Source organism: Emys orbicularis, chromosome 6, assembly GCF_028017835.1.
Source record: "Emys orbicularis isolate rEmyOrb1 chromosome 6, rEmyOrb1.hap1, whole genome shotgun sequence".
In the NCBI taxonomy this organism is placed as follows: domain Eukaryota; kingdom Metazoa; phylum Chordata; order Testudines; family Emydidae; genus Emys; species Emys orbicularis.
In genome coordinates this window covers 119733057-119745455 of record NC_088688.1, presented here as the reverse complement: position 1 = coordinate 119745455, position 12399 = coordinate 119733057, and the positions used below count along the sequence as shown (strand labels likewise).

Genomic DNA, 12399 nt, shown 5'->3' with positions numbered 1-12399 from the left:
AGGACAAAGGGTATCTGTGTCAGGGGCAGGAACTGCATGAAAAGAAGTGTTGGGGCAGGAACTGAGATCAAGGGTGTGTCTGTCATGAGAAGGCGCTAAGGACACAAAGGGCCCAGAAAACACAGAGGGGCTTTTCCGAGGAAAAGAGGAGCACGGAAAGGGGAAAGTTAATATTTAACATTTAATGCACATTATAAAGTTTATAATGTACTTTTGTTTAATGTACTCCCATGTATGTTGATTTTGGCCAGTGTCATTGGAGGGGAAAACACAGGATGTCCATACATATTTGGGATCTTGTCAATTACTTGTTCTGCTTTTTTGTTGACAGCTCTGCCTCCTGGTTAAAAACACAAACAATTCATGCTTATAATGTATTCTGGTTTGGGGCAGGAATAACAGGACATATTTAAGCACCCTTTGAGTTGAGTAATTTGCAGAAATATATGTGTGTGTGTGTGTGTGTGTGTGTGTGTGTGTGTGTGTGTGTGTGTGTGTGTGTGTGTGTGTGTGTGTGTGTGTGTGTGTGAGAGAGAGAGAGAGAGAGAGAGAGAGAGAGAGAGAGAGAGATAAATTTGTTGTGACAATTATTTTGAAGTTCTTACCACGAGGTGCCAACCTGGCTAAAATAATAAAAAATAAATAATAATTAAAAATGGCTCTTCATATGGATTTTCTGAGCCACTGGGAGAAAAGTCATTTGTTCTCATTGTCCACAGTCTTTGTTAAAATGGTGAGTGCCCTTAGCTCTCATTGATGTTTATAAAGCTATTATGGTACCTTGCAGATTCAGACCCTAAAGGAATATCCTTTCTGTCTGATAAGCCTTCTGGTCTTAATAATAACTCTCCCCACTAGGAACCATTTCCTGTAATACTTTTAGCTGATTGGGTGCCAGTTAATAGTAATATAAAAAGAACTACTGCACTTCATTGCTCCATGGAAGAACATTTCCAGAAAGAGGTTTGATTCTCTGGCTGTAGGATATACATATTGGTATGCCAACAAGAACGATAATGATTGCTTTTCCTAGATCAATACGTACTGGGGCATAAAACTTAACAGTTACCTTCACATGATGGGAGGGGTTTACTCCAGGTCCCATTGGCAAGACATGTGATATTCTGGGGCCCAACGAGATGGTATCCAAACTTGCATACATAGGTAACGTTACTTCTGTAAGCACTTCCTGAGGCCACAGACACTGCATTTTCTATAGAGGGATGTGGCTCGCAAATTATCCCTAGAAGAGAAGTCTCTGAGTTTATAATCTTTACAGTATTTATACAAAGCCGTTTGTTTTTATTTCTTCTCTTTTGTACACTGTATCATGCCCTACTTCACAAAACGAGTTAAAGGAGGATGAAGGGGAGGAAACGGAGGCTGGAAAAGCAAGATATAAAGAAATGTGACTCAATGTCTCAGAGGGACAGAATCACAGATAGATGGAGCAGCATTAGAGACAGGCTCTCACTCCTCATTTTGTACAGAGGTAAAGTGGAAAGGGGACCTAGAAATTAGCACACATTGCAGCAGCACAACGTGGAGATAGAGGAGTAAAAAGTGAGAGAGGAAGGCTGGACAGAATTCCTTGCAAAAGGCTATAACGCCCCTAGAATACATTTATGAAATGCACAAAGCAATTATATCTACTTTGTCCTCCACCCCAAAATAAGTCACACCTCACTGCTCTGACAGCAAAACAATCAGATTGCAGTGATTTGAGTTGCTGTGGAGGATTTTCGGGGAACCCCATATGCCTTACTCTAAATTATAACCTATTGCTAAAGCTAGCAACAGTAGGCCGTGGCAGGCCTGCTTAATATTAAAGGTATAAGCAAGATTTGTAAGCTTGTGTGGCACAATGCAAAACCTGTATGGCTCAATCAAAAGGCCAACAGGAGAAAAAGGGGAACCAACGCCTACTGGTAGTTGGGTAACCTGACCTAGGATAACAGGAGTTTAGCTATGGAAAATTAGTAAAGCAGAAGAGTCTTGTACAGTAAAAACCGCAAGTAGGGGGGGCCGTGCAGGAGCCTCTAGCAATAACAGGAAAAGCCCTAAATGGTATCAGGTCCGAATCGCGGCCCCAGAGAGGCTTTGATTGGTTTGCTAGCAAATATACCAAATAAGGCTGATAAAATTTGTAATGCTTGATTACGCGTTGTGGTTTTTACCTTTATAAGCTTGAAACTGTGTAATTTATGCAAGGCGGCTGACCCCCTTGCATGGGGACACGCCGACCTTCCCTTTATGCATAATTGTATTGTGTAACCTAATAAAGGTGCAACAGTGTGTCTGACCCAAAATCAACGGTGTGGTCAATTTTTCCACGACAATTTGGGGGCTCGTCCGGGATCCACAGATGACATCCCTGGATCGGAGGACCGCGGGCAGTTCTCTTCCAACCCCGGGGCCCATCTGAGAGGTAAGAGACCTTTTGAAATCTCTGCTGTTAGGGGCCTGGGAGAGGACTGGTCCGTAGGCTCTGACTGGGGTAAGTCACAAGCTGGATCCAACCTTGGGACAAGTCAGACACACTTGACGCCTTCATTAGGGTTTGTTTTAGACTGGGCGGGTCTCAGTCTCCGGGTTTGTGTCAGTTTCAGTCTCAGTCTCAGGTTTCAAGTTAGGCTGTGTTACAGTCTCAGGTTTCAAGTTAGGCTGTGTTACAGTCTCAAGTTTCAAGTTAGGCTGTGTTACAGTCTCAAGTCGCCCCCTCGGACCACGCTCCTTTGGTCCGAAGTATCCTGATCGCCTATTAGAGCTGGGCGTTCGGGGTCCCGGAGCCGACCAGGTTGGGAGGGACAAGGGGCAGTTTCGCCCTGGCGGCTGTGCCAGGAAATGTGCCTGTGTGTGTGAGGCCGAGCGGCCTGTGTGTGTGTGTATAAGGCCGAGCGGCCGGAGTGTATTGGTCGTGGAAAGACGCCCCAGACCCCCTGCGAAGCAAGTAATTGCTCGTGACCGGGGGTGTTCTGAAAGCAAGCTCCACGACCCGCTTGAGGAAAGACTGAAAAGCTTCCCCGACTGGCAGGCCTTGGTAAGTGGCTAACCAGTCAGGGTGCTTGTGTGTTCCCCATCCCGTTACCCTTACCCCTCCACTCCCCCATGGCCCAGTGACCGCTCTTGGAGCACCGCCTTGTAAAAGGCCACGGGGTCCCTTTTGTTCCCCCCGGAGCAATAAGCTCCCTTCCCTACCTCGGAGAGGAGGGAAGCCCCAGGAAACCGTACCGTTGGCTCAAAAGCTACTGCAGCACCGTTGGCTTAAAGGCTGGTGCCCAGGGCTGGAGAGGGACGTACGGGGACCACGGGTTGTCCAGTCAGCCCGCCCCCCTTGTCCGCTTTCCTGTAGGTTCACCAAAAGAGAAATGCCTGGGAACCTGCTCCCTTGTGTTCCTGCCATGAAACAAGGGCAGGCCTGAAGATGGGCCATTAGTGTAGAACTGTGGTAACCCCCGAGTTAGCATCCTGGTGTGATTGGCTTGAGTGAAAGTAAGCTGTAAAAGAATGGGGGCCAAAGGATCAAAAATCCTGCCGGTCCCACCCAAAGGCACGCCTGCTGCTTATATGTACGTACATTATAAATCGTCGACGTGTAAATAGTTAGATAAGTGGAACTGGTACACTAGAGATAATCCGCAACTACAGTTTCCCCTGGAGGGTAGCTTTGATCTTGACAGGATGGTGCACCTTAGAGGAGCCCTTCTTGCCAACACGGTGCCCCAGGGTCAGTTTGATGCGTATTTTATGTGGTATGATAAGATGGGAAAGGATTTGCTGTGTAAACTGAATTGTACAATTTTTTGCTCCCCAGACGGGGTGTTTCTGGAGGTGCCCGATCCTGCACAGAATACAGTTTTAGCTCTGCTGCAGGAAGAGCAGGCTCCGATGGGGGACACTGTCTGGGATTCAGCTTGTAGTCAAATGCAGGATTTCTTTAACGGTCCCTTTTAAATCAGCGGTGGCCTAAAACCCTTACCACTACTGTGGGAGTGCCACCCAAGCTGTGGAAGTGGGAAAAAATACGTGAACATTGTCAAAATAAAGCTGTGACTCTGTTGCATGTACCTTCCAAGCTTCGGAACCGGTAAATGGCACCTGGGCTCCAGTGCACTTACTTGTGCCAAAACCCTGGGCGAATTGTCTATGGGACTGGGTTATCCACCGGCAGGTATGGAAAGTTAAACCACCCCATAAACCTAGCCATTTCATCACCACTCCCTATGATTTCGCTGCTCATCATATCTGGGTGGGTATCGGAACCTTGTGGTCATTATGGCCCTTGGAACCCCCACAGCTATTTTGCCTCCGCAAATTGCATCCTGGAAAAATAATCAATGTATTGGATATGGCCTGTTGAAAAAAAAAAGCAATTAAAAAGGACCCAAAAAAAAATTATTGTTTAGCAAAAAGAATGGGTGTGCCCTGCCATCTCAGCCCCAAATCCCCATTCCATACAGTCTTAACTTAACCACTGCACAAGGCAGCCGTTTATTACCCGGCCTGGTATGCCCCAAATCTATGTGTCCCTCAACCCAGCCATCCCTCTTACTAAAGAATTGGCTCAGCTTGTACCCAGCCTTTCCACTTTTATAGTTGTAAAAATTTTGCTTGGTATTATTTTAGCTGCTTGTTGTGAATTGTTAATTGCCTTTTTTGTGCTGTTTATGTAAAGTTTGTCCTATATCCCAGCCTTAGCCACAACCACCCCTCAGGGCCCTGTTCTTTTCCACTGATGTTAATAATCTTTCAGACCCAACTGTTAACCACCTTAGTATAAACTTGTGTGCTAAGTATTGCCCAATGACCTCCATTCTAAATAAAAATAGTAATGCCTACCTGAAGACCCTGAAACATCTTCCCTAGAAATCTGCCATACTGAGGACTTTCGTGGGTAATGGGGTAGGCCTAAAAGCCTGAACCAAAAATCAGTTTGTGAGGCTATGCAAAAGTACCAACAGAGGAGGGAATGACCCCCCAGCAGTACTGGTAAAATATGTTCATAGCTAATAAAATATAATAACCGCTTGTGTGAAGCAATAAGTAACTTTAGCTAAATGCAAACAAACTCATGCAATTTCTCCTTTGCATAATCTATGACCTATTTCGTAACTCCAGCTATCTGCAAACTAGCCCCCCCTTAAGCCTTTGCTGAAATCCCCCGAAAAATAACATAGTCCAAGTCTTAAGAAATGTACCAAAACTAGGGCCGAGTACCACCCCTGCGGAAACCACCAAGCGCCCTTCTACCCAAACAAACACCCACTCCTCGAAAATTAGGTCAGAGGGTAGGGAGGGGGGTGAAAGGACTGACCCCAACCCCAACACCCTAGCTCGTGATATACATGGGTTTCTGTTCTGGGGGCTCATCGGTGGTGGGCTGTTGTTGGGCACCTGTGTATGCTATTGTTGCTGCACACGTTGCCATCCCCGACCTGCAGTATTGTCCTTCCTTCCACCACGCCCTCACCCCTTGCCCCTCGCCCCTTTGCGGACTTCTGTGTTGGAACCAGAAGATCCAGTATATAACTCACTGAAAATACCCTACTGTAACGAATATAAAACGCCCCTGGAAGAAAGACCTAAGGTCCAAGCTTTAATAAACATTCATATCGAGGAAGTTGATGCTGTTAAATAGCATCAAGAGGAGGGAGTTGTGGAGGATTTTCGGGGAACCCCATATGCCTTACTCTAAATTATAACCTATTGCTAAAGCTAGCAACAGTAGGCCGTGGCAGGCCTGCTTAATATTAAAGGTATAAGCAAGATTTGTAAGCTTGTGTGGCACAATGCAAAACCTGTATGGCTCAATCAAAAGGCCAACAGGAGAAAAAGGGGAACCAACGCCTACTGGTAGTTGGGTAACCTGACCTAGGATAACAGGAGTTTAGCTATGGAAAATTAGTAAAGCAGAAGAGTCTTGTACAGTAAAAACCGCAAGTAGGGGGGGCCGTGCAGGAGCCTCTAGCAATAACAGGAAAAGCCCTAAATGGTATCAGGTCCGAATCGCGGCCCCAGAGAGGCTTTGATTGGTTTGCTAGCAAATATACCAAATAAGGCTGATAAAATTTGTAATGCTTGATTACGCGTTGTGGTTTTTACCTTTATAAGCTTGAAACTGTGTAATTTATGCAAGGCGGCTGACCCCCTTGCATGGGGACACGCCGACCTTCCCTTTATGCATAATTGTATTGTGTAACCTAATAAAGGTGCAACAGTGTGTCTGACCCAAAATCAACGGTGTGGTCAATTTTTCCACGACAGTTGCTCACACCAAAACAACCCAGCTGGGTCAGCACTGGCACCCGTACGACAAATCACTGCAGTGTGATAATTCAAGACCCATATTCCATGATACAATAAAATTCAGACATTACAGGCCAAGCTTTCCCATCATTTATCCCAGTGCAACCCCAAGTCATGCCATTTCAATATGCAACTGGGTGGAGAATTTGCTGCAGCATCTTGCAGACTAAAGCCTCCATCAGAGTCAAAGAGGAAATGCGAACTGTAACTGCTCACTTAGGCCTTGTCTGCACTGGCATTCTTCCTGATATTTCCCACCAATGCACTACTGCTGGTGCAGCTCCATTGGTGGGAGCGCTTGTGTAAACCACTAATGGCTTTTTACCCCTAGCCCTGCTCTAGAATGGCACCCATCTCGCTCTGATCTGTACTTACGCACGCACGAAGGGGCTGAGGGACTCCACCGCCTGTTAACGTGACAGATTCTTCGGCTGGGTCCCTGTAGTTCAAAGCCTCGATTACAGCTGTAGAGAACTTCATCCCCAAATAGGAACTCCTCCCCATGAACAGATCCATTCTCTATCGATTCTGGTGGTCCACAGAAGATCCCTATACCACAGAAAATATGCAAATGCCTTTACCAACTGCCTGTCTCAGTCACAACCCCTTCTCAATCTTCCGGAAGAGCAGTTAGAATGGAGGAAACGTAATTTTCATATATGCAGTATGTATGCAAATATTCCCAGATTATTCCATTCACTAGCAAAGACATCCTATAACAGCTAGCCCAGAATGCTGTCTGTGGCTTGCCAGGTACCCCTAAAAACAAATCTGATGTAGGTTGGCTTTAGCCGAAGGCATTAGAAAATATCTTTACAGCCATATTAATGATGTTAAACTTGAAAAGGAAAACAAAAAGCAAAATCATGATTCAGGGTAAGTGTTTCAGGGTTGGTTTACACTTAAAAGTTATGTCAGCATAGCTACATCAGTCAGGGATGTGAAAAAAATCACACCTTTGACTAATATAGCTATGCCAACAAAACCCCCCGTGTTGACACAGCTATGCTGATGGCAGAGTTGATGTAGCGAACACTGTTCGGGAGGTGATTTTCCTCCACTACCAGACAAACTCCTTCTGTTGCTGTATGCTGTGTCTAAATGTAGAAAAACATCCACAAATATTTATAATACATTTCAACTGGTATTTTATTATTGTTTAACAGTGCGATTAAAACTGCGATTAATTGCGACTAATTTTTTAAATCTAATTAATTTGTTTTGCGCTAATCGCTTTGAGTTAACAGCGACTAATTGATAGCCCCATAGCTACACTACAGTAGGTACAATTGCTATGCCAACACAGGCTCAGTAATGTAGACATAACCTTACATTAAGTACCTAATTTTCAGACTGCTGAGCCCCCACCATTCCCATTGACTTCATGTGACTCAGAGGTCAGCAACAGCCCTGAACGTTGCCCTAAATGGTAAAAGTGTTTAAATTTGGGGCGTGCCCTTAAAACGGAACAGTTTCTGGTTACGTTTAACCCAAGCTTTATCCAAGCACACTGGCCTTCCTATCTGTGACTGGATATCTTTTTCTTGGAGTTTTAGAAAGGGCCCTAGCCTGGTCGCACAGTTAAATAATAGTTACCCAAAGCTTCACTCAGTTAAACAGCAGAGAGGAGGTGTCAAAATATAACAACCAGGTCCCATCACCCAAACAAACCCTTTAAAGTGTGTCAGGTTGGGAACCCAAAAATTAAGGCACCAAAAATCACCCTTTGAAAAGCTTTGTCCAGAAGTGCTGTTTTCTTGGAGGAAAAAAAAAAAAGTATGTGTTGCAGTTTATTTAATAACAACATTATCTTCAGATGATAGCAATTTTGCAAGATGTGTCATAATATTCACATTAAAGTTTTATGTAGAGTTTAAGTAATAGACAAAGCAAACTGAACATTAGTACTTATCTGCCATATAAAAATACTCCCAAGCCACACTAGACATACAACAAATTAATTTAGAACTCACTTCTGCACACTGGTGCTTCTCCACTCCATAGTTTGTTTCCTTGGCAGATATGTTCTGCATCACCCTATTAGACAAAAGGAAAAGGATCATGAAACAGCATAAAATCGTTAGGATTGTGTCATTACTGCACTGCAGGAGAAGAGAATCAAAGCTGCTCTCATTTTTTCATGACCAATCGTGACTCCTTTATTCTGCTATCCCTCTGTACATGTTCCCTCCTATCGAAATCCATGTACCGAGGGAGAGCAGAATGTTGGAACCAAGATCCACTAGCTGAACGTCAGAGCAGAATTCTGTCCTAAAACTTGCATAACATCTGTGACAGATTTTGAGTTCAGAAAAGGACAGATGGAGAGAAAGGTTGCTTTAAAATCTTTGTGCCTTGATGCGACCCCTTGGATACTCTACGCTTGCACTAGTGTGTCATTGTCCTCAATGGGAAAAAATAAATGTGCCAAAAACCATGACATTCTCAGTCCTGGAGAGAGGAAGTTAGATCAGCTGATGTTGCATCAATAGCACCACCAACCACAAACTGGGTGAGAATGCAGGATTTAGGGTGGAATCAAATATAGTTCCCACAGAAAGAAGCAGTGAAATCCAATGAGAGGAGCATCCCATGCACGTTCCGGGGTTCAAACCTTGGTAGATGAGAAGGGGCAGCATGCACTTAGATTCCTGGGTTTCTCACATCTAATAATTACAAAATACTACTTAGCACTTTTAAAGCACTTTTCATCTTCAAAGCACTTTACAAATGTTCACTAATTAACTCTCACAAGACCCCCTAGAGCCAGGTCAGAATCTCCATTGTACGGCTGGGGGAAACAGAGGTAGAGGATAAGTGTCTTTCTCAAATCCGTAGAGTGCGTCAATGTCAAAGACAAGATCAGGATTTAGTGTCTGACCTCTCGCAGTCACGTGCTCAGAGCAGTGGATCGTGTCCTGTTCTGTAGAGGTTATTTATGGTGAAAGAAACAAAACAGGAGAGTAAAATTGCCAAGTTGGTGGGCCTGAGTCTCTGCTCACATACACCTCATTTTACATCTGTGCTACTCTATTGACTCCAGTGGACTTTCTCCTGGTTTACATCAGTGCAGCTGTGATGAGAATCTGTCCCACAGTGTAGTCATTGCACCTGCTTCTCTCCCATTTTCACTCATGTTTGTGTAAATCAGGAGTAACTCCATTGAAGTTGATGGAACCACACTGGTGTAAAACCAGAGTATGTGAGGGGAAAATCAGACCCTGTGAGTTCAGTCAGTCACTAGGAACTTGGGGCATACTTCTATCAGCATAAATTGGGAATGACTCCAGTGGAATTAATCCAGATTTGCATTTGTAACTGAGAGCAGACTTTGGCCCACACAGCTCTGGTTAGGGTCTTTGATAAAAAAGCATTGACCGAGATTGTATCTGTAATTGTTTATAAGCATTCCAACGGTGTTTATCGCTGTAGCAGCATTCCACAAACATTGACACAGTTAGCAGGCCAGCACTCATGTGAAGCAGGGAAATGGCAGCGGAGGAAACTGAAGAACAGAGAGGTCAAATGACTTGCCCGTGGCTACACAGGAAGTCTGTGGGAGAGCTAAAGTGAGAATCTAAATCTCTTGATTCCCAATCCTGTGGTCTTTGTGCTCTAAACACAGGGTTGAGAATCTAAGACCATTCTGCATTCTCCTTGCCAGCAGAGTTTCACCTGTTTCCAAGAAGGTTCAGATGGGTCCTCACTCCAATACTCATTTTGTAATTCAGGAAAAATGGCCTAACTTACTCCTTTCAAAAGCAGCTGGGCAGAGGTGATCTCTCAATTAAATAATACTTTATTTCTATCTCATCCCACTCACATGTTCTAGGCGATGTCTCTTGTCCTCTTGCCTACATATTGTAGTACACTCTAATAGTTACGAGCACTTCTTCAGGACATGGCAATTAAACTGGCTCTTTGGTCACAGGACATTAAGTCTAACTTCTAAGTTTGGGTTTTATTTTTTTCACTAGTTATGTCCATATGAAGAGCACCTATTACCAAGAGCAGGTGTTTACTTTAAAGTATGCTTGTACTTAGGGCATTAGGCCACGGCAGAGCATTTCAGAGGAGTGTAGGGGACTTCTGTTTTAACCGCAGGGAGACAAGACTCCACTAGGGGGCATAGGTGGAATAATGTCTAGGAGCAGTACTATTTTTCATTTGGAAGAATTTTACAGTGGGTTTCTTCTGTCTCTGACAGAGAGGTAGCCTCTGTCCTAAAATCAGTCCATTACTGCAGTTTGATCCAGCTACCACCATAAAATATGCCTTCAATATATACACATGTTGTTATTGCAGGGTTCCTTTTTTTTGCTAGCCTCACAATATCTTGAACAGATTCACAAGATTCAGAGTGGTAGCCGTGCTAGTCTGTATTAGCAAAAAGAACGAGGAGTCCTTGTGGCACCTTAGAGACTAACACATTTATTTGAGCATAAGCTTTCATGGGCTAAAACCCACTTCATTGGATGAATGCAATGGAAAATACAGTAGGAAGATATATATACACAGAGATCATGAAAAAATGGGTGTTGCCATACCAACTGTAACGAGAGTAATTAAGGTGAGCTTGTCTATCTTCTCCAGATCAATGAGACTATTTACATCCTTAAAGTAAAACATGTGCATAAATATTTGCCTGGGGAAGGACCAGAATGTTCAGCACCTTGCAGGATTGAGTCCTAGCAGGCTGACTTAAATACTGTTTTATTTTCATTATTCTTTTTTGCATTGCAGTAAAGCCTAGGACCAGGACCCCTCTGTGCTAGGCGCTGTACAAACACAGAGCAACGAAAAGGTCACTGCCTCACAAAGTTCACAATCTAAGTATTTTCTGTTTCAGAACTGTTCCCTACCTTACCATCCCTGTTCCTCACAATACCACCACAACACCTCCCAGGCTCAGTGCAGGATCTGACAAGGCTAAAAGGCCACTTTTCATAATTTATGGAAAAATCAGAAAGATGTAAGTTTTCTAACTTGTGATAGGTTATGACTTGCTATTATTTTCTCACTAACTGTTACTTTGTTAAAACAGTATGGGCTAATTATAAAAGCATAGGACAGAGCCAGAAGCACTGGACTCTGTTCCCTGCCCTGCCCCGAAGTAAATCTGAGCAAGCTGCTGCAACGTCTTTGTCTTGGTTTCCTTATCTGTAAAACTGAGATACTATTTATCTACATCCCAGGACTATCTGAGGCTGAGATCACTAATGTTTGTGAAGTGCTTTGAGATAGTCAGGTGGAAGGTGCACTGAGGGAGCCGTGGAGTCATAGCAGGAGTGCTGAACTGAGCTGGGGTTGAGGAATCTGGGAAATCAGTCTATGCTTACATTCAGTGGATCAAAGGGTGAGACAGTAACTCTCCGTTCTGGTTTCTCTTTGCAACACTTTAATAGAATCCACTGATTTAAAAAAAAGAGCTGCATTTGCTAAGGGCCAAAACCACCTTCTCGTCTTACAAATCTCTTCCCTCCCTCCACCCACTTTTTGCATATGAATTGCTGACCTGTATTTTATATTTATCTGAATTGCAACCTGGTCAAGAAAGGGTAGTGGTCTTTTGAAGTGTTTTGTACAGCCCCATCTATATGTGCATCATTCTATAGGCAATAGCAACAGCAAGAAAAAGACATAAATGTTCAGCAGAAGTTAAGAAAATAATCATAATACATTCTACTAAACAAAGAGGATAAGCAAGAACAATCAAGATGATAATACAAGGGTTAATCTTAATAGTATTGGTACATATACTGTGGATTCAGTTGACTTACTTGTAATTCATAGCCATCATTGCATTGATAAAGAACCGCATCCTTGTAGCTGTAACTAGCACCAAGCACAGTTCCATGTTCTGGGGTTTCTGGTTTCCGACAAGACACAGGAACACAGATATCATCAGAAAATGATGGCACCCAGCTGCCATTGTGCTAAAAAGCAAGAGAAATAACTATTAAATGAGAACATCAGAAAACATGTGGGAGAGAGCTTTACCAGTACAGAGATGGGCAATAATTCTCATTTATTATTATTTGCAGTAATGTAACGTTCAGAGGCCCCAACCTAGACTGGGGACCCATTGTGTGA

General features: G+C 43.7%; 1 protein-coding gene across 1 annotated transcript in view; it reads right to left on the bottom strand.

The window, feature by feature from the left end:
- SVEP1 (sushi, von Willebrand factor type A, EGF and pentraxin domain containing 1) overlaps nt 1-12399 on the bottom strand; it is a 169305-nt gene that overhangs the window by 27122 nt on the left and 129784 nt on the right. Inside the window, exons 40-43 of the mRNA XM_065406573.1 lie at nt 12087-12242; nt 8280-8343; nt 6682-6855; nt 1070-1243 (exon numbers count right to left, since the gene is read on the bottom strand). Of these exons, the coding sequence (XP_065262645.1) occupies nt 1070-1243; nt 6682-6855; nt 8280-8343; nt 12087-12242 (568 nt within the window). The remainder of the gene's footprint in view (nt 1-1069; nt 1244-6681; nt 6856-8279; nt 8344-12086; nt 12243-12399) is intronic.